The sequence below is a fragment of the Culex quinquefasciatus genome, chromosome 2, assembly GCF_015732765.1.
Source record: "Culex quinquefasciatus strain JHB chromosome 2, VPISU_Cqui_1.0_pri_paternal, whole genome shotgun sequence".
Taxonomy (NCBI): Eukaryota; Metazoa; Arthropoda; class Insecta; order Diptera; family Culicidae; genus Culex; species Culex quinquefasciatus.
Genome location: NC_051862.1, coordinates 123,722,662 through 123,749,664, shown reverse-complemented (window position 1 = coordinate 123,749,664; position 27,003 = coordinate 123,722,662). Strand labels below are relative to the sequence as shown.

At 35.3% G+C, this 27,003-nt stretch overlaps 1 protein-coding gene across 5 annotated transcripts in view; it reads right to left on the bottom strand.

Moving 5' to 3' along the window:
• LOC6048886 (aquaporin AQPAe.a) overlaps positions 1–26,008 on the bottom strand; it is a 115,103-nt gene extending 89,095 nt beyond the window's left edge. Inside the window, exons 1-2 of one of the 5 annotated variants that reach the window (XM_038253153.1) lie at positions 25,884–26,008; positions 11,068–11,421 (exon numbers count right to left, since the gene is read on the bottom strand). In XM_038253153.1, the coding sequence (XP_038109081.1) occupies positions 11,068–11,083 (16 nt within the window). In that variant the 5' untranslated portion in view covers positions 11,084–11,421; positions 25,884–26,008. Of the gene's footprint in view, positions 1–11,067; positions 11,422–11,537; positions 11,608–11,726; positions 11,846–25,339; positions 25,647–25,883 lie in introns of those variants that run through there. The other 4 variants (XM_038253152.1, XM_038253156.1, XM_038253154.1 and 1 more) reach the window with 4 other exon arrangements.
• Between the last annotated feature and the right edge of the window lie 995 nt (positions 26,009–27,003).

Below are 27,003 nucleotides of genomic sequence, written 5' to 3'. Positions count from 1 at the left end.
CGGGAAAAATGAACAGATATATTTTTTATAACTATTGAAAGTGAACAATTTTCATGAAACAGCCCCGTAGGTGTTGTTCTAATATTACGTCCAATGATTTTTGGGATTCTAGACCCCATACTCCATGTAGATATGTTGTAAGAAGTAAAATTTAGATGAAATTTGTAGGTTTGACATTCTTACTACAGAAACAAATATGTACATAATTGTGAGGAAGGCACCAACCACCATCGGTGGATTAAGTAACGTTTTTTTGATGAGTATCGATGCCATGGATTCGAAACAATGTACCATTAGTTTTCAAAAAATCTAAAAACAAGTTAAAGTTGGTTTCATATTCTTTGCTTTAATATTAGTTTAGGCTAACATGTTTTTTACTTGTTACCTAATTAAAGTCCAGACCCGATTATTCAAAGCCGCGAACATCCTAAGCCGTGATCACCTGAAGTTACGATTATTCGTAGTTTGATTGTCCCTGTTTGTATGGTACTTCTATGAGATAATCAAATCTCGAACAAAAGAATGGTGTTGGATTTTTTAGTTTAACATCTTCAAATTTGAGTTCTGCGACCCCATTTTAGCCAAATTTAAGTAATATCCATAAAGTTATAAAATGTATTTTAAAAAAATGCCATCATCGAAATTTTGGTCGCCATTAAAAAGTGTTTATTTCTATTGTCATGAAGGAGCTTTTTTTATTTTTCATGAAAGTTATTATGTTTTCTAAACAAATATACTGCCGTTCTACGCATAATTGTCCCATGTAATTTTTTGACGATTTTGACTTTTTAGCATATATTAGTTTAGTTTGACGTATTAGAAAAACACATCAATTCTAGTACTTTGTTCGGAAAATCATTGAAAACAACACCGAGTCTGTATGTCCCATCGTTACACTTCTAGGCATAATTGTCCCACCAATTATTCTCATTCACGGAATCATTTCTTTTACGAAGCATTGTGTCTTGTTTATCTATTGTATAGCAAGAGGATTACCAATAGGAGTGTTAAACTGCTAACTGAGCCGGTTAGGGACACTTAGGGTGAATAGGGACAATTATGTGTAGAAACACAGAAATCGGTCGAAAAATTTCAAGCGTGTTTTTTTTTCTCAGTTGCACTTTTTTAACATGGGACAACTATGCGTAGAACGGCAGTATAGTCAGGAGAAAGTATCTGTTCAATGAAAAAAAAACGGGTTTTTGTGGATGATACCTTTTATATCATGGGATATGGATCATATTTTCAATGTTACAAAACAACTGTGTAGCTATTTTTTCTAAACTTTAAAATCAAGAATTTGCTTCAAAAATAGCAAACAATGCACTCTTTTGAAATATATTCATGGCCTGTTTATGAGTAACGAAAGAATTGATCAAAAAAGTTTAAAAAAGAAGATAAAAATCTCTCAACAATTGCGTTTCTTTAAAAAAAAACAATGTTTCAAAAATACATTGCAATCGTCCGCCAAACACTATTGTTAATAGTTTGACCTTTGATTCGAATAAAACATGAAAAAAATGATGGGAGAAAAGTTTGTAAAAATCAAACAATCTATACAAAGAAAATTTCCACCGGAGTTACAAAACATTGAAACATTGAAAAATATTTCAAAGCTTGGAACTTTTTTACGTTCCAACTCATAATAACTAAAAAATTCATGTAATACTGGAATACAAAGGGGGTACAAACAGCCAAAGTAAAACGAAAAGAAGTGCCTTGCCAAGAAAAACTTAAAACCGTAAAATGTAACTAATAAAAAACAGTATTGATCGGCCAATTTGATACAATCTTTGAAAAACCAAGAATCTCCACAATGCCGTTTGTGTAGAAAGAGAATACCATCTACAACTTGCAAGAGCCTGTTTGGCAACCTTCTTAGTGGGCACTTGTTTCAGCTGTTTTGTTCCTCACTGAGTCAATGAGTAATTCTCAATCGTGTTTATTGTAAGATTTTGATAAAAACCCATTTCCGATCAAAACAAAATGATGACCTGTTTTTTGATGCGGCTCATCCACTCTCGACAACAAAAATATTTACGCGAAACTTTTTTGTGGCTCACTTCCCGTGTACTTCCGCGTCTACGGATCTAAACAGCCCGATAAAAAACAACGACCCGCGGCTGGCATTCAAGCCAATCATCTGAAAAGTTCATTGGTGGGCACACACTGGGCAACGGAAGTGTCTAATTTAAATATCTAACCGAAACCGCCGTGACACCCCTACGGTGGGGCAGTGGTTCTTGGTGATGACTTGGGCTATCGAGGATATTTCGAGGTTGAGGACCACTGACCCACTAAGAATCAGCAGAGATCAACGGCTGCGATTCATAGATTTAGGAAGCAGCCATTAAACTGGTGCATTATCAACGCGAACCTCTCCCCTCCCTTCGCCGTTGATGACTTCAATTCCTCGCCACTTTGCGACGAGGCTCATTAAGGATTGTCGACCGCCGTGGGCGAATGAAAATGAGGTCCTTGAAGTCCGTCGCGTTGACTGATCAGTCAAGAACTTTCCCACGAGCTGAGTCAGAGATTGAGACGCATGCGATATTGCGGTCAACCGGCACCGACTACGACGTCGTTCAAGGTTCACATTTCGTTGAACCTGAATGTGGCTTAATTTTGGTGGTTCATAATATAAGTCCAAGTCATTAGCAAAAGGCTCGTTCCGCCGTGCTGATAGAGTTGGCAGTGGTGTTGATTGTTCGGGTCAGGTGAACGGATGCTGAACAACAAGATTGCTGGCCGAACGAAACGCAGAGGTGGTCACCGCCAAGTGGTCCTAACCGACGACCGCACAAAGTGTTGAGTCCCCTGGCATTGGCGGCTGATTGAATTCTACTAAATTCAATTTTGGCAGCTTGAACCCTACAAGCGAGTCCAAGAGAGACTCGTACACACTGCAAAGCCCCTGCACTTGTCAGCCGCTGCCGGAGGGTCGGGGCAATTTGACTTGATGAGGCAGCTCTGATTTTTTTTTTCGGAACCGTCGTCGATGTTCTATCATTGGCCCATCAGTCAATGTGAATCAAGAGATCTCAGTCGGTTGGTCAGTCGGTCAGTTTTGGCTTGGTTGGTAGATCAAACGGATGGTTGGAGGAAGTAGGTTTTTGGAGGATGCTTTCAGTGTCAAGATCAACCTGTACAATACGGTACAATTTGAGTTTGGGCAACAAAAAATAAAATAATATAAATAAACTCGCGTGCTGAGAGCGCAGCGGAGCGATTACCGATTTCGCACATTTTAAGAATCAAATAGATGTCTTGATCTTTGCCTTTGGAAGTTTGCTACAGGCAAAAAAGAACGTTTACTGGTCAAATGGGTAACATTTGGTTTTGATTATAATTGCTAATGGTGGATCAAACTTGCCACTTGTTCATAATTTTTTTACTTTTTAGACGCTTAACTCATTTAAAAATTATATTTTACGGAGCATTTTAAGGTGTTATCAGGCTTGCCATTTTGGCAATGCCAGATTTTAGAAGTGACAATTTGATAAAAAAATATATTCTATACTCCTTCCAGACTCAGTTTAATAAATTCAAACTATTTATTGTGTGAAGCTATAGAAGTGAAAATAAACCATTTGTTAAACACAATTTTACTTTCAGAAAAGTGACCTGTCTGATTTTTCTAGATTTTTTTTGCTAGATTATTTTCTGACCAAACCTGGTAACATGTTTTCAGTTTGGTGCACGTACCGGATCTTAAGAAAAGATTGTTTCATCTTAGGAAAAGTTGTGGGTTATAGAGACTTTTCAGAAAAAAGAGTACTTGGAAAAAATCTTTTTTTTTATTTAATGCCAATGCAAATATTTTTCAAGCTCCTCTTGAAAAAAAACTTCAAAATTTTAATGGAAATAGTAGAAGTCTAATCAACCGAAAATAACTTGAAATATATTTTCCTGCGTTGAGAATCATGTTCACCGTGTTTGGGCTCGTCTAAAAATATTTTGAATTTTTGTGGAACTGGGTTGTCCAAATATATTTAACGAAACTATCCACAACTAAGAAGAGTGAAAAAAAATGTTTCTTTGTCTACCTATACCTAATTCTTCTAGAACAGTGTTTCTTAACCGGTTGATAAAAAGACACACAAGAATTTTCTATGTGTACTAGGGGAAATTCTCGTATCTTTGGCAGGTTAAGCTCTCGCTCCTAACTCCATCCAATTTGCTGATTTTCACTATTTAAACAACTAATTTTGCAAAACTTTTGGTAGAAACTTGCTTGCTCACTTCTTATTGAGCTATTTATCACTCGATTTCAGTTGAAAACGCATTTATTTAGCTTTAATTGCATGTCAAAGTTCTGATCTGCCAACATTAGAGGCACGCTGGAATTAGATGCTGTTCCCCTATGATTAGGTTCTGCACACGACAAAATTGTGAGCAGTGTACGTGCTTATGTTAAGCACGCAGTGCTTATAATTTCCCGTGCCTATCTGGATTAAATACATTTTAACTTATTCCACTATATTTTATAATAAACGAACTTCATTGGCTTTGGTCCTAGTTTAATCTAATGTGATAATTTGTTAAAAAAAAATCGGTAAAATGGCTCTGAACAAAATAAAAACAAAACTTTTTTCAAGGATTGGTTTAGTTCATAGACTAAATGAAATTAAATTGGTAATCGACCTTCCAATTGTCGGAACCCGAAAATTACGTGAGCGCTATGTCCCGAATTAGATGGCCTGGAGTGATAGGACCATAACCCATCGTCTAGCGCATCCCCGCGCAATCATCGTCAGCCCGCTGGTCTTACCTTCAAAGAAGGGTTACCTATTAAGATCACCAGGTGCTGGAACTGCCTAACAGCCAAGGAGGGGAGCGTAGACGCCTGCCCGTTGGAACCAGTAACGCCCGTAGGTAGACCCATAACAAGCAGCCGAGAGAACAAATCCGTATACGGAGGTCGACAAAGGACGCTGCTTCCGGCAACCGTATACTGGATTACAACAACCAGCAACAAGCAAGTTTTACCACCAAACCAATTCTACCGGGTGTTTTCTCCATTTTTTTAAATTGATATTTTGAAAAAGGTTCTTCAATTTTCTGTCTGTTGCTCCATCCTAAAAGAAAAAAGAACTTTTCTGAGTTTCACCAAGAAAGATAATAAATATTTTACAAACCTTTGAATATCACTTGGAAAAAGTCCCTTTGAAAATAAGCACACGTGCAGTAATGTGCTTATAATGTGATGTGCTATCCCGAAATGTAAGCACGTGAAAATAAACAAGTGACGTGCATCACCATAGACACTGAAAAATATGCGTGTTTGGTGACAACTAGATGCCCACCTCCTTTGATTTAAGCTCGACACCGTGCATATCAATCAACCCTGCGTGAGGAATTCCTTCATTTTACCATTTTTTTGGAAGATTGGCGCTTTTCATTATTTTTTAAAAAATATTTACAGTTTCTATTTTTTTAGAACAGTTGCATTTTCATGAGTTTAAAACAGTGGTCGTCAGCCATTTAAACCTCGCAGACCATTTTGGTAATTTGCACCATAATTGCGGGCCGCATGTGAAATTACTGAAAATTGCAGAATTTTAATAAATTGAATGTTTAATTTCAACAATCAACAAATTCTTTCGATTTGGAAATACAATTAAATGTTTTCCTATTTACAAAATTGTGACATAATATACTTCCATAGCCAACTAACAACTTTGATCATTCCAAATAAATTCCATCCAATACATCCCTAGCCAAAAATATTTTTATTCAATTCGACACTTTTAAATTTCAACTTTTCAAATGATTTGCAAACATATATTGGATTGGTATATTTTTAATCTTGAAATTTGGCTGGTTACTTTTCCCATTGATTTTTAAATGTATTTTTGGAACTCTTTTTTTTTAAATTAGATCTCAAACTACAATAATTTTTTGATTTTTTTTATTAAAAATCATATTCACAGAAAATTTTATTTAGCTAAGGAAACAAAATAATGTTGCACTACAATTTTGAAAAATAAATGGGTAATTCTCCGCCAACCAGGGTTGCGAATGAGCGAGCGCTCACGGAAAGCGTGCTCGCTCCAGCTGGAGCGTGAGTTTTTATCAGGTAGCTCGTGCTCGCTCACGCTCACCGGAGCGTTTTGCGCTCACGTGAGCTGGTGAGCCAAAGTAGGTAGTTGTTTTTCCCTGTTGAAGCATCTGCCTGTTTGAAACGAAGTTTCTAGAACTATCTCAGCACAGGCAGCAAAAACAAACAAGAAAGTGGTCAAACAAACAAAAGTAAGCAATAAAATGGATGTAGTCGGCGAACCCAAATATACGTTCTATTTAAATTCAGAATTAGCCAAGGGGCAGAATGATTTACTCTTGAGTGTGCTAACAAAGAGCTAACTCATTCTTAATGTGAAAAATCATTGACGTGAAGAGATGCACTGATATGTATAAAAAATTGAATTAATTGACAAATGTTTATTTTAAGTTGTTAGAATCCGGAGTTTTGACTCAAGGTGGTTTTAAAAACACCAAAAAAATAAAATTTGTTTTATTGAACCTATATAAAAAACATCAGTGAGCTTTATAAAAGTTATAATCATCCCTCATATTCGGATCATTTTAGAGAATGTCCACATTCAAAAAATCACTAATTGAATCTGTAATTGAATATTTTCAGAGGCTTGGTAGCGGAAGTGTTAGATATAATTTACTTAACGGAAGAGGAACCACCCTTTATGTGCTAAAACGTAACAATGACAATTTATATTATTTCATTCAAATGGATTATTTCAAACACTAGCAATTTGGAGGCTTTTTGTAAAAAGATAAATGTTCCAACAATTTTACCCTATTTTCTAGAATGAGAAAGATTAACTTAATAAAAATGATCATCCGTTTCCAAGCACTGAACGATTTACTAAATGGAATGACTTTTGTTTAATGGTTGCTCATTCTGATCCGCACGCTGGAATAGACAACAAACTGTTTAGGTACATAAAACAGTTTAATTTTATATTTTAATCAACCAAGCATATAACATAGAATCGAACTTACCCCAGCATAAATCTTCTTGAATTATTTCATTGTTTTTTAAGTTTTTCTAAGGATTACAGTCCTTTTTGTTCACGCGCTCATACCCTTCCTTTGTTTCCACTGACATGCTGCGCCTTAAGTACAAAATCTAACTAAGATTGAAAAACAAAAAACTGTCTCAAAAGTAAAACGATTCGCGATACTTCCAAAGTGAGCGCTCCGTGAGCGAAAAATGAGCGCGAGCGCGAGCGTGGGGCAAACGCGAGCTGAAAAAATCGGAGCAAACGTGAGCGCGGGCAAACGTGAGTTAGCTCGCGCAGCGCTCCTCCTCACGAATGAGCTAAAAGTGAGCGCTCACGAGCGCGTGAGGAACGCAACACTGCCGCCAACTCACACAGCAGTTGCCCCGTCCCTGATCACGAATCCGAGGTCCGTTTTTTGACATCTCGTGACGGAGGGGCGGTACGACCCCTTTCATTTTTGAACATGCGAAAAAATAGGTGTTTTCAATAATTTGCAGCCTGAAACGGTGATGAGATAGAAATTTGGTGTCAAAGAGACTTTTATGTAAAATTAGACGCTCGATTTGATGGCGTGCTCAGAATTCCGAAAAAACGTATTTTTTATCGAAAAAAACACTAAAAAAGTTTTAAAAATTCTCCCATTTTCCGTTACTTGACTGTAAAAAATTTTGGAACATGTCATTTTATGGGAAATTAAATGTACTTCTCGAATTTACATTGACCCAGAAGGGTCATTTTTCCATTTAGAACAAAATTTTTCATTTTAAAATTTCGTGTTTTTTATAACTTTGCAGGGTTATTTTTTAGAGTGTAACAGTGTTCTACAAAGTTGTAGAGCGGACAATTACAAAAATTTTGATATATAGACATAAGGGGTTTGCTTGTAAACATCACGAGTCATCGCGATATTACGAAAAAAAGTTTTGAAAAAGTTGGTCGTCATCGATCATGGCCGTTCATGGTCACCCGCGACAGACATAGACGACGAAACAAAGAGAAACGCAAAAAGTAACTCGTTCAAAACTTTTTTTCGTAAAATCACGATAACTTGTGATGTTTATTAACAAACCCCTTATGTCTATATATCAAAATTTTTGTAATTGTCTGCTCTACAACTTTGTAGAACATTGTTACACTCTTAAACGTAACCCAGCAAAGTTAGAAAAAACACGAAATTTTAAAATGAAAAATTTTGTTCTAAATGAAAAAATGACCCTTCTGAGTCAATGTAGATTGGAAAAGTACATTAAATTTCCCATAAAATGACATGTTCCAAAATTTTTTACAGTCGAGTAACGGAAAATGGGAGAATTTTTAAAACTATTTTAGTGTTTTTTCCGATGAAAACACGTTTTTCGGAATGCTGAGTACGCCATCAAATCGAGCGTCTAATTTTACATAAAAGTCCCTTTGACACCAAATTTCTATCTCATCACCGTTTCAGGCTGTAAATTATTGAAAAACACCTCTTTTTTCGCATGTTCAAAAATGGAAGAGGTCGTACCGCCCCTCCGTCACGAGATATCAAAAAACGGACCTCAGATTCGTGATCAGGGACAAAAGTTACCCTTTGGGACAAAGTTTCACGCAAATCGATGAGGGGTCGGGGCAACTTTTCCCGATTTCGTGTGAGTTGGTAGAGAATTACCCAAATATGTAAAATAATGTAATTTTGTAAAATAAGATAAAAATACTTTTCTCATTTTGTTTTTATTTTTAGATTAATTTTTATTGAACAAAGCGATGAGAGACTAAAATTAAGATTGTATTTGAAAGATTATTAGAAAAATTTAATGTGCGTTAAATTTTCGAGCAAAAACAAATTTTGATATTCATCTGACAACTAAACGAATCCCAAATCAATCCGTTTTAGAAGTTTTCAAAGCAAGTTATATATTTAATTATTTTTAATCAATGATTTGAACACCACAACAAGTCTTAGTTTAAATGAAATAAAATGTTACAATTAAATACAATTTTCATTTTATTTAGTTCTTTGAAAATAATGTTTTTTTTTCAATTGGCTTGTAAAAGAATTCCTATTTTTTGTTTTCTTATTTAAATTTGATTGAATCTATTTCGAAGGGTATTTTGTAACTTTTTTCCTTGATTTTTTAAGCACCCGCAAAACTCTGTTCCCAACTTTGAACAAATCAACTGTTGATAGGTAGTCCACATCTCAGCTTTGGTTAGTAACTTTACACAAATAATGGTTTAATAACAAAATAAATGAAATGAAATGATGTTTTTTATTGAATTATAATTATTTTTTTAATTGTAAATTAAATAACACTTGTAATAAACATGTATAGATTTTTATTTAGTCCATTTATGAGACAAAATTTATAAGTTCGTTACGATTTTGTTAAATATATATAAAATTTTTATTTCTTGCCTAAAGATAGTATTGATCTCAGATAAAGTTCTTTTCCGCAATATCAATAGAAAAAGTTTAAAAAAGTTTTGTCACACTTTCGCTTGATCTATGGAGCTGAAATTTGGCTTACATTTGATGTATTAATTTAAATGTGAATTTGAGATTTTTCAGGAAGATCGTAGGTTGTCCACAGAATCTAATTTGATGTTTAGAAGTGTTGTGTTTTTTATAACATCGTAATTTTCAAAATTATTAAAAGTTATTTTTAGAAACACAACTATATTCAAAATCTTGGTTATTAAAAAAAGAAATGAAAGTGTTTATTATTTTCCAATTGTTAATTAATTTATTTCTCAGTTTGGATCCAACCATTTTTTTTTAAATATTAAAATTTTAATTGATATTTTTTTTTTATTTAGTTTAAATTTGGTTTAATTATATTCAACATTTGCAAAGAAATTTAAATAACAATAATTATTGATATGTGGAATGGATGCAAAAATTAGAAATGTCAAATATTTAATCAGCTCCCTTTTTTTCCGCATAGCGGCCAACAAAAATGTGAACGTTTTAAAAATCCTTTGGGAAAATTGTACAACGCTGGGGTATCATTTTCCATGCCCTTAAAAATTAAATTGTGGTATCACATTTCTTCATAATACTAAATCATTGTTGTTGTTGTTGTTGATTTTATTGGGGGAACTTTAACCCTATGGGTCATTCGCTCCCGTACTAAATCATTATTATTATTATTTTGAATTTGTCTTTATCAAAGAAAACTTGTTCGTCACGTTTTTTTATAAATATATTTTTTTAAGGACTTGACATGATGGTTCCTAAGTGGGCTGAATCACATAGCAAATTCAAAACCAGCCCGCGGGCCGAACAGGAAACCTTGATGACCACTGGTTTAAAACATGCTTTCATACATGAGTAGTTCTTGAAAATATAAGAAAAATGATTTATATTTTTTTCCGATTGTCCATGTTTTTTTTTTATTATTTGAAAAAGATTATTTTAATAAATTTCTGTGATTTCTCTGTTTATACATCCGTAATTTTTAATATTTTTTTGTTTTTTTTTGAATTTTCTTTCTCATTTGAACATTGAGAACATTGAGGTTTTGCTGAATAGCAACCGTACTTAAATATCATAAAAGATCATTTTATTTTTTTAAATAAATCAACTCTAATTTTTTCGAATTATGTCAAACTTCATTCACTTCATTCAACATATAATAACACGTTTGTAAAAAAATATGTGCATTAAATTCTCTATGACTTAAGAAGTTAAAATACGTAAGGTAAGCTAAATCGACTTTACAAGATGTGGCGGAACGAAACACATTTATCTCCACAAACACCTCTTAAATTTGTTAGAGGTGGGTTACGTGCTGATTCGTTACCTTGAAACACATCAGTTTTCAATTACAATGTTGAAAAATCTGTAGAGTTTTTCACTTCTTTTCTTGAAACTACCCTTCTGCAAGGGTAAACAAACAGAAAAGAATAAGCGTGTTTCACATTTCAGTTGTGTTAACTACAATAAAAACCATTGCAATAGTCATCAGCATACTGCCCACCCGTTATCACATTGCTGACCTAAATTGTTTAACTTTTATTTTCCTTCAGGCTTAACTAATCAGAGCGTGTTCTTCGTTCCACTAACCTGCACTCTCGGTCATCTTGACGCCGTACGATGCTCTCCAACAACAGCAACTTCCTCTTCTTCTTCTTCGGCCAACTAAGCTTTAGTCACACCGACACACACACACAAGTCACACTTGACACGGGCTGTGCCTTAATTTCGCTGCACCCAATCAACTGTGAAAAGCCAATTTTCCGCCTTCCGCCCACTATCGCTCACATGCACTAGCTCACACAAAAAAAAACGACTTTTTGTTTTTCTTCCTCACTTGGACTAGCGCTGCACCAACAACTAAATTTTCTCGATTTTTCGTCGTCGTCGTCGTCGTTCGGTTCGTTCCACGGAAGCACTCCACGGAAGATGGCAGATTTTCACCTGGAAGAAAAGATGGAATGGAAAAACCTGTTTGAGATGATCGTTTCGCTTTTGTAGTGAGGGGTAATTTTGCAAACAAAACAGGTAGCTTTGCTGAACAATCTCATCTGGCAGACCTACTGTGCTCGGGAGCAGCTCGAGGAGGAGCACAATCGCGCGAAGAGCCTCTTCTTGCCGAAGGCGGGACCGTATCTGCATTTGATTATGAGTATTTGAACAGCTTTTCTTGCCTACCTGGCTCACCGAGTTCACGTGAGTGTGAGTGGAACGAGATAAATTTTCAATTAATACCCTCTCGCAAATACCTGGACGCAATTCAACGTGTATCGCGGGGCTTTCTTCCAGATCGCGATGGTTGTTACGCCAGTTCGCTCCAGCTGGATCGAATCGGCGCGCAAAACGGCTTAGAAACGGTTCTCGGGTTGCGCCAGAAGCAGACCAATAGCAGACTGCAGCAACACCAGACGCAATAAGCAATAAATGTGGGCACTAATAATAGTCTGCGAAAGTGTCGTATTGAGTTACGACCGGCTTTCTGCAGAAATAATGGCAATCAACCGTACGTGAAGGGTCCCTTGATTGGAGATTATTTTTATGGTTTTGCGGATTGGATCGCCCTAAGCCTGCGAACAGTGGTTTCGATAAGATTAGCTTCCGATTGGGTGATTACTTCATCAAGAATTGCATGCGTCTGCGATTGCGTCACGGGTGCAATCGTTTTTGAGTGCATGACATCGTTCTTGCACGTGGGTGGTACTTGATGGTTTGCTGTTTTTGTGAAGCATAGAAAATGAGAATTTAACGACACTCATTCGTTGGAAAGCTTTCTTGTCACAATCCCTTTCATGTTAATTGACGAAGAAAAAAAATGTTTTGGTATTTTACTGATAGGTAATTTTGTATGAAAACTTAAAAAATTAGAATACCCTTCAAAGTTGTTGCTTGAAAAAATAGGTTCAGTAAGTATAAAAAATGGAAATGTTTATTTCTTTGAATTGAGTCCCCAAAAAATCTAAAGTTGGCATTCGAGTTAATTTTAATCAATAAAAATACAGTTTAAATATTACATGCTTTGTTGTGACAATTTCAAAAAATAGGATAATAAAGTCTTTGAATAAATAGCGCACAGGACTTTGGCCAAAGTCGAGAGACATAAACTTCAAAAAATATTTGCGATGGCCTTTTTTTTTGAGTTTTTCATATATTTTTATCAAAGCCGAAAAACATCAAAAATTTAATTTTTTTTTCAATTCGGTGTTATTAGTGAATAATCAAGATACAATAAGTTCTTTTGAGGTACATAACAGAGTTTTGGAGTTCCTTACAGCTGTGTGTTACATCATAATCCATTTTGGAACAGTTATCGCCTAAAAAAAAAAAACATCAAAAAGAAATCAGACTTTTTATGAAAATTACAAAATTGTTGCAAATCTGGTGATTTATGGGAGTTTGGACGAGCTTTCCGGATAAAAATATTTACGAGACTGAAAAATGATTGAAAAAGTCTTTCATATAGAAAAAACAATACCACAAAAAATGCCTATTTTTAAACTAGTGTATCTTTAAAAGGGTTCAAATTAGGAAAGTTGCAGTACAGAGATATAAAATTGTCTGGAAAATTGATTTTAAAGACCGTTTAGACCACTAAAAACAGATTTGATAAATGTTTTTAATTTTTTTAGAGGAGACATGCCATCCTGTCTTTTTTGTTCGGCTCTTTGCAACATTTTAGACTTTTTCCACACAAATTTTGAACAAACAAATCGTTGACTCACCTTTGGATTTTACCTATACACTTAAAAATCAAAATAATCTCATAAAAGTGGCGTATTTTTGACAGTTTTCTTCACATATTTCTTATGAGTTGTGTTAGACCACATGGATTGAAATCCTGTAAGTCAATCGGTAACTTTATGTACACTCAACCCCCGGTGGTTGGTCACTTTTTCGTTTGACACTTTTTTAGATTGTACCCCGTTGTTTGGTCAAAGTCAAACTAAAAAGTGACGAACTGTCACTTTTTACACGGCGCTCACACACACTACAAACGTTTGGTAGTGTGTGTGAACTCCGTGTAAAAGGGGTGTCAAACAAAAACGTGACCCCGTTCGCTTGACAACAGTTGGTGTCAAACCATCAAACATTGAAATGTTTTTAAATCGACGGTTTTGAACAACAATGTTTTGGAAACATTTACAGCGGAATCGTAAATATATGTTAACGAATAAAAAAACATTTCAATTCAACTTTTCGAATATGGTGCAACGGCTTCAAGATACAGCATTATTTGAAATACGAAGTACAACAATATTTGAATAACTTACGCTCTTCTCAAATGTTATTCTCGAACATATCTACAAAGTTTAATTGAAACCATATCGGTGAGGGTCGATTGCAAAAGAACCTGAAAAAATCCTGTTTAGGCTAATATTTCGACGGAACAACGGTAAAGCTTACTTTTCTGAGTACAATGATCTTTAGCACGATCGCAAAAGATTAACAATTATTTTTTAAATCAATTAAAAAATGTCTTTGCGGCCTTCCTTGACAGAAAAGGTCCTACTTGACTTCTCGTTCCAGGGGGCCATAGTTGATCCATCGAAAAAATGCAGTCTTGTCAATTTTTTTTTTGCATTATAATGAAAACAAGTGATTAGAAAAGGTTTTTAATCGTATACTATACCGTTGTACATAGAAATTGACACTGTAGATAAAAATATGCATTCAAAGCCAAACATGCAACGATTAAAAAAAAATTAGTCAGCACGGCTATGCTTTTATAACATAACTCGACTTTTTAAGGTGATATCTGTAAACGCTTCAGTTAAGAGCGAGTCCAAAAACAGGACATACCCCTTTGTATGGGACGTCGTTTGGACCTCACCAATCTGCCTGAAATTTTCAGGGGTTGTTTGCACATATAAAATTAGCATCTGGCCAAAATATGAGCACTCTAGGTCAACGGGAAGTGGGGCAAATCGGGACACAAAGTTTAAAGGTTCAAAAACGTCAAAAATCTTAAAAAGGCTATAACTCAGGCAAAATTTAATTTAATTTCAAAATTCAGAATGCATCTGATAGGGCTTAAAAACTGCAACAAAATTCACAGAGAAACATCCCAATTGGTTTAATTTAAAGGGAGTTATTGGCATTTTAGTGAAAAAATAGCATAATTTTCAAACTCAAATAAAAAAATGTTCCATCCAGTTATCAACTCGGTTCGACCTGCAGCTTGTAGGGGACATCTGGGACTACCATCTGAGACTGAGAACGCTTTGGGTAAGGCAGTTTAACATATAAAATATTCACACAAAGTTTGAAGGTTAAAATTGATGAAAATAAACATTTTTATTCATGTTTCTATTGTGAAATTGTCTCAGGAACACGAATATGATGAAATTATCACCGGAAAAATTGATCTAAGGGGTCCCCCGAGCAAAAATGTACAACCAAAAAATTCACTAAAAGTAAAAGTGTATACTTAATATGTTAAACTGCCTTACCCAAAGCGTTCTCAGTCTACACTCATAGTTTAACGAGGTTGCGCATGGTTGCTTAAAATGACTCCATGCCATTTATACCCGAAATTTGAAGTTTTATTTATTTGCGGAAAATTCATTAAAATTAAATTCTGTCAGTTGGTGCATGTTCAGGAAGCCCAAATCTATCATACCTTGAAGAAACTGAAGCGTTTACAGACATCAAATTGAACAATGTCGAGTTATGTTATCAAAGCATAGCCGTGCTGACAATTTTTGAAAAAATGTTGCTTTGAATTCATATTTTTTTAAATTGAGCCATTTTTTCCAGGTACTTTTCACTCTACCCTCTCCGATTTTGATTTCAATTGAACTTTGTAGGCATGTTATCCTTCACTTACACAAACCAAATTTGTGTTATAGTCTTACAAAATGCATGCCTCATGCCTGACAAATTTTGAATAAATTTCAAATAAAAAGTTTAAAATTGAGCAAAAGTGCATCTGAATGCACCATACAAGTCACATTCAATAAAACAATAGAGCAGTTCTCTCAGATTTCGGTCATTCAATTATTTTGTATTTTTTAATCCGACTGAATCTTTTTTAGTGATTTCGGTATGCCCAAATGAAGCCACTTTGCATCATAAATTTGTCCATATAATATTTCATACAATTTGGCAGCTATCGATATCTCAGTAACTAATAGTGGTGGATTTTCAATGTTAAAATATGAAACATTTGTGAAATTTTCCGATCTCTTCGAAACAAATATTTTTGAAATATTTAAAAAATAATCAAGACTAACATTTCAAAAGAGCGCAATATTGAATGTTTGGCCCTTTTGTGATGAAAAGTTGGCATTTGATGTCCCCTAATACATATCAATAAATAAAAAAAATAAAAATATTATTTTTTTACAAATCAAGTTTTAGTAACAAAAAGTTCACAAAAGAATGTTTACCGTGTATCATTTTTTTCAGTGTAGTCCTTATCCATACCTACAACTTTGCCGAAGACACCAAATCGATCAAAAAATTTTTAGTCGGATTAAAAAATACAAAAATTTAAACTAAAAAAAAGACCGCTTTCGTAGAGAATTGCTCAATACAAAAACTTGATAAATAACTTTAAAAAAGTAGTTTATTGCTATTATGTTCAGGTTGGTTTGATGTTTTGGTCAGATCCACTTCAGCTCTATAAATGTATCACCGTAACATAAAAAAGTCGAATTAACACCACTTAAGCATGTAAAAATGATGAGAAATTTTTGAACTGAAATGCTCAGCATGAATAACAAAATAAAAAAAGAACAATATCCTTAAAAGCAAAACAAACAAGTACTTTTTGCACAAGACAAAATTCACAACATGGAACAAGTTCAGTAAAGGATTTAAGTGCAAATTGAATTTTTTTCCACAAAGTTCCTAGCATATTTCTTTTTCCACATAAAATTAAATAGTGCTGTGAATTAGTTGTTTGCCATTGATGTTTTTACAGCCAGTTTTTATAATCAATTATACATTTTTCTAATAAAATGTTTTCTCTCATAAATTTGTTAAATCCACCACAAAATCATTAAAACAAACGATTTCCCTAAATCACCTAAAAATTAGCATGATTTCCTTCTTTTTTATGAACTTCACCATGACCTTTGATGAGTCAGCAACCCCCTATCGAGACCCCATCTTCTCCGCATCGCCACAACGGTCGCAACCCATGCCATCGCATCGCATTCATCTTGCACCGATCAGTGTCGTCGATCATTGACACGTGACAGCCAGCCGTCAGTCCTCGGATGAATGGGTGATCTTGAAAATTGCCGTATATACCACTCCGTGCCAACTCTCCCTCCACGCTGTCGGCATGGTGAAAACTGGATTAGATCTTTTCTCGCGTGCTGCCCTTTCTAGTTGGCCTGGCCTGCGTCGTTATACCGGTTCTGCCCGGCCGAACCTCGAACCACCGGCAAGCAGTTGCAGTTTGGCACGGCAGTGACATTGGACTCTGCGACGGTGCGGACGGACCCAACTGAGACACTTTGGTGAAACTTGATCCAACGTTGAGTCGCGCGCGCTGTGCAACGACATGTGTGCCACATGAGTGAGGTTCTCGAGAAATGTGCATTTTTTCAGATTTTATTTTTTCTTTAGATTTAAATTTTTCTGATTTTTCAGTCGCTCTATTCCTAAATATTGTTCTCGCATAACATAAACGCAAAGTCGGATTGTTTACATAAAGTGAATATCCGTAGGCCGGCTATGAAACTATGAGAAAATAAAATCTGCATGATAAAGACATCATTCTCACCAAATGGACTTTAAGCTGTATAACTAGATTCCACATTGTCGTAAATAATCAGATTTCATACATTTACAAATCATACAACTAAAGTTTATCAAACATACCTAAATGTTATGAAGAATGAGATTTGTATTAACGAACAATTCTAGAGTTTAAAAATAGTTGCAAAAAGAGGATTTTTTCAGCACGAGTCGTACATTTATCCAACGAGGTTCACCGAGTTGGATAACTACGAAGAGTGCTAAAAAAATCAAGTTTTGCAACGAGTTCCATACAAAATTTTTTGCAATTCCAAAAAAACACACTGAGTGAAATTTTATGTCAAATTTTCATGTATTTTGTCAATAAATCAAAAAAATGTTGAAAAGTGTTACTTTTCAAAACAAGTGCTAGCACCCATTTGAGTGCTGAAAAGTAGAACTTTTCAGCATTTATTTTGAAAAGTGTTGCTATTCGATTATGTTATTTTTGGTATAGCAAAAGTAGGCTATTTCGTCGTTCAAGAATGACAGGAAAAGTAAGTAGTTTCACGATGGAATTGCAAAAAAAGCTTTAAGGACCTTTTAAAAAACTCTAGAAGTATTAAAAAAAGCTTCATTATTTTGAAAACTTTTTTTTTGTGTTTCAAGAGAATTGCCCACTCTGTGACACGTGACTGCTGGACCTGCCAGCTGCAGCTGGTCAGATTTGGAGGATTGGCACTCCAACAAAACCCTCGCGATTGACACGCTCGAACGGACATCAACTCCACTCAGTGCAGTGCAGCTCAAAAGCGCGATCTTGCACACATGACTAGATTAATTGCAGCGACTAACCACACACTCACACCCGACCGAAAGGAAAAGAGAAGAAGAAAGTAGGTTGATTTATGGCCGATCTTAATACGTGCTCGTTATGTACAATTGCGGCGCTTTTTTGTACCTCGTGCCTAGTGCAAACCGTTTGAAATAGGGGAAAAAAAGCCCGGACCGGACTGAAATTATGAGCCAAAACCAAAACCGGACAGCCGACGAACGGACGGAACGGTGGTCAGTGTTTTACGCGCCCCGCGAAGGCTATTTTTATCTCCCGCGCCCAGCTGCCGGTCTTTGTCGAGAAGGAGGAGCACGACCAAGTCCAAGAAAGCGCCAAGGTGCCACGGCATTTATCGAGGCATTCCATCCGAAGACTTGTGAGCCACGCCGTTGAAGAAGAGAAAACAGAACTTTGCATACAAGGTACGGAGTCGGCCCGCTCGTTCCGGTGACCTCTTCACGGTGGTGCAATTTATGGTTTGCTGCATTCAGTCTAGAACACCGATGGTGCAGCAGCTGCTAAAGTTAGAACCTCTTGAACACCTATTATCCTCGTGACCCACTATTATTTGCTGACTTGTGTGTGCCGACCCGACAGTATTTGCTTTCGCTTTCGTATGCGACCAATCGTACATTCAAAATCTACTATCATAACTTTAAAATGCAAAGTGGAATAACACCGCAAAACTGCAGGTGGAACTGCAAAACTGTTCGACCCTCGGGAAAACACCACCCCAGAAAGGACGAAATATTAAAATCACTAATAACAACGTTGCGTTAAAGAACAGCCAACGGTCTAAAAACGGGTTGAGGTCAAGCTCTCATGACTCATAACAATTGTGTTATTCAATGATTGTACAAATTAAATTATAAAAAAGTGTTGTTTCACTGTCTTAGGGGGAGACCTAATTTCAAATATCATACATCAATTTAACATTATAACAATTATTCTACTGTTATCAATTTTCTAAATATCAATTAATTTATGAAAATATTATTTTCCTAAAGTATAAAGTGTGTCCGATGTAATCTCAAAATCTAAAATTTCTTTTTTCATTGAACATTTAAACTTTCAGCTATTTAGCTGAAATAAAATTTGCATTGGCCTAAACTAAATAACACTATTTGTTTAACAAAAGTATCTTAATCTGTTGCCGTTTGATTTTAAGATTGGTTCCTAACATTAAGCTCAATGGCTGATTATACTGTACAAAATACACAACAATAAAGCTTGCTTTAAAGTGCAATAAAAATTGTCCAACTACAAAAAGTGTGAAATTAATTTTAAAATATATTAGAGGTTTGCAACCTTTCTTGACAGAAAGCCTCTTCTTTGACAGCTTATTTTAAGAGGACATAGTTAGCCCATAGCAAAATGTTAACTTGTCAATTTTGAATTTTACTGGGTCAAAACAAAAAAAAAAGTTAGAAATAGTTTTCGGCATGCCATTAATCGTTTCACGTAAAAATTGAGCTTAAGAACCTAATTTGGACTAATCTGAACATTCAAAAGTCAAAATTATAGATTTGAAAAACAGTTAAAAATAAAAACTTTTTTTTTTTTTGTAAAGAGTGTTTAAGAAGCCGTGAACAAAATTTTATAATTTTGGGAAATCCTATAATTTTGGTTTCAATTTTTTTTTTCCTATAATTTTGGGAAACCTGGGACAAGCATTGATACAAAATGAAGAATGTTATCCATATTTAGCCTGTTAATGAAGCTCTGTGAATTTTTCTGAAAAAGGGCAATATATAAGTTTTCGGATCAGTAAGTTAAGAGACCTTCTTTAAGTTAACTGACCAATTCTCAATAATTTTGCAGTTTTTCACTTTTAAACGTGTTAAGACAGTTGAAAAAACATGTTGAAAGATATAATTTGAAACCAACGTGCTATTAAATGCATAATTTCAGTACAATAATTTTTTTATCAATAAAGAATTTTTGAAAGAAATTCAATTTTAATTCATGAATACAACTAAAAAAATTCCATCGCTTCCTTTTAATAAGATTGAATATTTCGTGTCTTGGAATGAGAGTTTAAAGATATCAAAACTATAAAAAAACCCCATCAAAAACAAGGGGGGGGGGTCTGTCAAAATGTGACGTATTTTTTGAGGGGGGGTTCAACCTTGTGTGACAAAGTGTGACATAGGGGGGAGGGGGGTTAATTTTGGCCGATTTTTGCGTGACATACTTTATGGATGACGCCCTATGGGATTTCCTATGTTTATAGAACCTTTTCAAATAAATCCCTTTCATTTTAATTAAAAACAAATCAAATAATAAATCAAAATGACCGATTTTCTCTGAGACAAAAAATTAAAAACGTATAATAAAATCATACAGCTGAGCAGTTCTCTACGAAATCTGTCTTTTTTTATTTATTTATTTTTTAATCCGGCTGAAACTTTTTTGGTGCCTTCGGTATGCCCAAAGAAGCCATTTTGCATCATTAGTTTGTCCATATAATTTTCCATACACATTTTGCAGCTGTCCATACAAAAATGATGTATGAAAATTCAAAAATCTGTATCTCTTGAAGGCTTTTTTGATTGATTTGGTGTCTTCGGCAAAGTTGCAGGTATGGATAAGGAATACACTGAAAAAAATGGTACACGGTAAAAACATTTTTAATTTCACTTTTGCCACTGAATCTTTTTTTTATTTTATTATCTGATATGTTTTAGGGGACATCAAATGCCAACTTTTTTGAAATGTCCAGAACGGGAAAGAAATCTTTGACCGATTAAGATTTTTTAAATCTATACTATTTTATGCAATAAATCGAATTATTGGTCACAATAGTTTTTCAACTTAATTTTTCGATGTAAAATAGAATTTGCAATAAAAAATTAGTTTAGTGAAATTTTAATAAGGTGCACCGTTTTCAAGTTCCAGCTATTTTGAGGTAACTTTTTGAAAATAGTCCTAGTTATTCATTTTTTGAAATTAGTGCACATGTTTGCCGCTTTTGAAAAAAAAAGTTTTTGAAAAGTTAGGAAAATTCTCTACATTTAGTTTTTTTTAACTTTATTTATGCGACCCTTAGCTGATATATTGCCATGCCAAGATGTTTTCTAAGTCTCTGTTCTCTTAAAAAATGAAACATTCGTAAAATATTCCGATCATTTCAAAAACAATATTTTCAAAATATGTAAATCAAGACTAACATGTTAAAAGGGCCAAACATTCAATATTAAGCCCTTGCAAAGTTGAATAACTTCAACCATTTTTAAAAAAAATTCTTAAAAATTGCTATAACTTGAAAACGGTGCACTTTATAAAAATTTCACTAAAGTACTTTTTGATTGCAAATTCGATTTTACATACCAATACTTCGATTTTTTGAAAAAAAAACAATATTGATTCAGAAAATCATAACTCGGTCAATGTTTTTTTGCCCGTTCTGGACATTTCTGAAAATTTGGCATTTGATGTCCCCTAAAACATATCAGAAATCGAAAAAAAAATTAAAATAGTGTTTTTTTTCGCAAATTAAGTTTAAGTGGCAAAAAGTGAACCATTTTTTTTACCTTGTATCGTTTTTTTCAGTGTAGTCCTTAGCTTTGCCCAAGACCTCGAAATCGATCACAAAATTCCTTCAAAGATACAGATTTTTTATTTTCATAAATCATTTTTTTTTAACTAAAAACAAATATAAAAGTTAAACAATCTCAAATAATTTCAATGAAGCTGTCACGAAAGCACAACATTAACGAAGGGTGACCATAACACCGGAAAAACTTACATGCGACAAACCAACGAATGACACGTGGCCTTCTCAATGTGAGGACTCCGTTTAAACGATTTACCATTAATCAAGAGCAAATTCAATTTCACGACTTCTAGGAAAAGGTACACAACAGCACCGGAAGCAGAACCCCCGCACACACACGTGGAGCCCACTGGTCACTTCAAAAAGGCAGAATTTATATTGTGTTGAAAGGTGGAACTGCCGGTGGCGGTTCCGCTTCCCGTATGCAAACGAGTTGTGAAAATTGAATAATTTTGCAATCCAGCCGAAGGAAATTATGGCAGGTATTTTTTTCTGTTCCTTTCAGCAAAAATATGCAAGCATCAATCATTGTCGTCTAATCAGAGCACGAGTTGACAATATAACCGATGGTTTTGATTACTGCCAACTCACCTGATGGTTCCCCTGTAAAAACCCAGGAAATTTGGTGAGACGAAACCATTTTAAACCATTATCGCAATTACGTGGTGAAGGTGTCACCATTATCGTTATGTGATATATGGCTTCACGGACAGGCTATCACCACCCACCCAAAATTTAAAAAAAAAAAACTCCTCAAGTACAGTGCAGGTGTCTCTAGACTGGAAAACCATCAGATAAATGGTTTGATTGTCTCTAGATTGCGGTAATAGAGTCCTGATGTTCGTGAATTTTAAAGACTTGGAATCGAAACATGCGCAGCTGATCTATGTGTGCAAATAACAAAAGTAGCTTTGTATGCCTTCAAATGAAGTAACGATAATTCTTTTGATGGTTGGTAAATATTAGTTTCAACCTTGGAATGCTTTTAAACTGAATGTGTCAATTTGCCTAGTAAGACATGAACGATAAACAGTGAAATAGTTAAAAAAAAAGAGTTTGAAAGTAGCATTTTAGTTTAACGTTTGTAGCAAGTCTAACAAAGTCTTCAACCTTCTCTCCCCTGAAATGTATTACATTTCGCCATCTATTTTTTTGAGCACGAGGGTCTCGTGGCGCGGTGGTTAGCGGCTTCGGCTGCCGATCCCCAAGTTGCTATGGGGCGCGGGTTCGATTCCTGCTTTATTCTCCTGGCCTTCTATCGGATGGGGAAGTAAAACGTCGATCCATTGGCGTAAAAGAGGTTTTGTGTGACTCACCCTTACATAAACTCCGGACGCCTAGAAATGAGCAGAAACTTGCAACAGAGCCCACAAAAGACCCGGGGGTCGTTAAAGTGGATTGCTTTGCTATTTTTTTTATAATATACAAGCCTTACCCGACAGACTTCGTTGTGCCTTTTTTCGTTTGTTGACTTTTTTTTACATTTTTGCTTATTCAGCCTCCTGTGAACAAAATTTGATTATACGCAGCTTTTTCCATAAAATTTGCCGATGAACCGGAATCGGTTCCAGAGTGGCCAAAGTGTCAACTTATTAGCGTAAAAACCTTCCTTGGGCTTATACGAACCCAACGCAACAAAGAGCGCTCCAATCCGACTTTCAGTTATCAACTGATTCGCGTTCGAACAAAACCGTCGAAATTTTTTATATACAATCAAACCCCGTTAGTTTGACACCCCTTTTACCCGGAATTCACACACACTACCAAACGTATGTTTTGATAGTGCGCGCGTGTGCCGTGTAAAAAGTGACAGTTCGTCACTTTTTAGTTTGACTTTGACCAACCAACGGGGTACAAACTAAAAAGTGTCAAACGAAAAAGTGACCAACCACCGGGGATTGAGTGTATATAGATATTTGTAATCATTATATTTATTATATTTACTGAGATCTCATCAAACGAAGCTCCCGCCCACGATCTGTTTCTCGATTTACTTTACTGTGATCAAGATAAATCACATGATTACACCGAAGGTCGCATCATTTTGATCTTTTGACTCATTTTTTTTCTCGCAAAAACCAAAAAATAGTTTTGAAAAATGGGCATATCTTCAATTGTCATCTAATATTGGCTTCTCAGTCCTTCAACGCTTGATTACAGATATCGAGTTAGCCCCGACTAATGAAATAATCAGAATTATCGATATTCTAGAAAAAATCACAACGTGTGAAAACAGTATCCTGAAAGAGTTCCGTTAATTCAGTGGCCAAAATTACAAAAAGAAACTGTATCCTGATCGTTAAGATATTTGCTTGCAATCTTGTGTAATTAGAATAAAACTGCTGTCCCTGTTCAGACTGTATTCCCGATTCGCCCCAGCTGACGGTACTCAATTTTCAATCAAAGTAAGCTTATTTAGGAGTCAAAACATAGCCCTGGTAAAAATTTCAGTGGAATCTTTTCAGATTTGGCGACTTGTAAAACCCTTTTGTGATTTTCGGAGAAAATTACAAATCTGCGATTTCTCTGAAACCATAAACCATTTTTGTAACCTATTAAAAGCGACATTTAGATCTGTACAAGATCTACGATTTTCTTTGAAAAATGATAGTCTGCATAACCAGAGTTTTTTTTTAATTAATTTATTTATTTATTTTTTGAAAGGGTCCTATAAGCTATTGTGTTTTATATGTTTATAGGACTTAATAAAAAAAAACTCCGGAAAGAAATCATTAAGGATTTATCAAATTAACGAACAATTTTCGCATCTTAATTTGTAAATAAACTTTATTTTGGAAATAATAGGTGTTTATTGCCCTTATTTATAAAAGGATAAGAGGGAATAAATTTTTAAAAACAAATAAATTAGATATTTGATACAAATGAAAAAAAAAACCATGACAAAACTATCACAATATCCCTTTAACTTTAACTTAACTTAGTCATCAATAATATCGACGAAATCATTAAATAAATATCCTAACCTATGACAATATATCCACAATAATTAAATATTTTGCTAAACTAATATTTTTTGGTAAAAAGTTCTGCCTCAAACTATTTTATGTTTAACATAGTAACAAACGCCAGCTCATTTATCAGACCAAGATTTTAAAAAAATATTAGAAATATTAAAATATTCATTGAAAAAATAGCACATTTAATGTCTTCAGCTGAATTACATTTTTAGGATATGTCTGTATGGTTAGACGATGTTAATTATCACATTGATAATGTTTTCTATTACACAGCAATGACGCAAAAACCATTTTAAAAGTCAAAAGCACTCGTCTAGATAACACTTAATCACGAATGCATGTCTCTTCCATGAATTCACGAAACGCAAAACAAACAAACTCCACCAAAAGCAACACCCAAAAATGTTTTCCTCCGACATAATTGATCACCTCTCTTTAACCGTACGGGAATCACCCATCAACCACGTACATCACACTCAACCAGCTCACGACAGGTGAACAAGACGAAACGTTCTCGAAAGAATCTCGGATTCTTGTACGGGAACTTGTTTCGAATTGCAGATAACGAGTCTTCCAAAAGTCGTCGACGGTGGCGCCCGTCACTTTTCCTCAAACACACACTTTGAACAACCGGTCTTAATTCGCTTTCTAATTGTGCGATAACAGCGCCCTCCTTATCACTCTGACTTGGAAGACGACGACGACGACGACGACGGTATCACGTCGACGTGCGGCGACCCCCACATGATTTATCCATCTCCAAGATCTTACAAACTAAACGAAACTAGAATCATGTTACGAAATCACCTTTTAAATCACGCTGTATCTTCCTTGCACACCACGTGTCCTGATTTCACCGACAGTTCGTTTCCCGCGCCCAACTTGACACCACGTTGGATTGCACAATTTCCGAGTACACACGATGCAATTAGTGTCGCTAGATGGGGCACTTGAGATTTGTCTAATTTTAAAATATTTCACCGAAAAAACACACAAAATCCAGAAAACGATCCCAGAGACCGAGAGGAATCGCCGGCCCGAGAGGTATGTATAGAGTCTGCAACAACCAACGGTTAAATGACAAATATCTGTAACGTACAAAATCAAATATACCTCGCGAACCAAAAGGGTGAGCTCGCGCAACTATCGACTGGATACCAACTAACTTCCCGCTCGCGAGAGCGCGAGAACCCGCCAATCTCAGAATCCCCACAGTCACTCAACCGTCGGCGGTTGTTGGCGTCGCGACGCGTCGTCCGTCCACGTTGATGAGGACGGGATGCTTTTTAGTTTTGGCGCGCGCGAACTCTGCCTTTCGTACGCGCTCAGCAGGCCGCTGCGGTTCACTCACCGAAAATTGCTCTACTCCTCGCGGTCGTTGGTCTAGTAGTCTGGTTGATCTCTCTTCTACGACTCTCTACCAGCAGCAGCCAGAACACCTCCTCAACACCTGACGTTCGCAATGCGAATGCTCTCACCGTTGTTGCGTTGCTTTGCTGCTGCGCCCGGCGATGAAGCTGTTCGATGGTTGGCAGTTCAGTTTAGTTTCAGGTGCTGGCACTGCCAGAGGCGATGCTGAATGTTGGGTGGTTGGGTCGTTATCCACGTGCGATGCTTTTTGCGAATCGTACACAGTGGACTGGACGTAGGGTACGTTATCCATTAGTGGACCCCTTTCCTATAGTGGACCCTCTGAAGGGTTTTTAATGGAAAATTCAATAAAATCACAATTTCAAGAGTGTTGTTGCCTACAAATCTTTTATTTGGCATGTTCAGCATCATTTAGAACAATGTTGACTGACATTGAATTGTCCTTTTCACCAAAATAAGTGTTTTGAGTTCGACATCTGAAATCAGCCATGGCCACTAGCATTTTCACAACAAAACTGCATTTATATTTTTTGATTGAATTAACCATCCAATCATTTTTTGACTGATCATTTAACTTCAGCAAGTCGAAGTAATGTAAGTTTAAGGATATTTACTCAAATAAAGCGAAGAAATGCAATTTTCTAGCAAAAATTATGGGGGTCCAATATAGGACAACGAAAATCCAAACTTTTCCAAAAGTGGACCCCTGTTAATTAAACCTTCAAAAATGATGAAACTGTGTCTTCAAGCAAAAGTTTCTCTAAAACATACAATAAATGCTTGTTGTTATCAACCTAAACACATATTTTTTCAATTATGAGTATACATATAGCTGTTTTCATGTTAAAAGTACCAATAATGTTTAAGCCGTAAGAATTTATAATTAATCAAAACTATAGTTAATTGTACTTAACTGAAGCACCATAATTGCAGTTTGAAATAATATTTTATAATAATAAATCAATAACAAAACATTTTTTTCCAATAAACATGCGTGGATTTATCAGCAACTGTAAACAATTCTATTGTTTAGTTTCGGTCAACCATTTATGTAATTAATATTGAAAAGTTTACATCAAGATTACTTTTTTTAAATTATT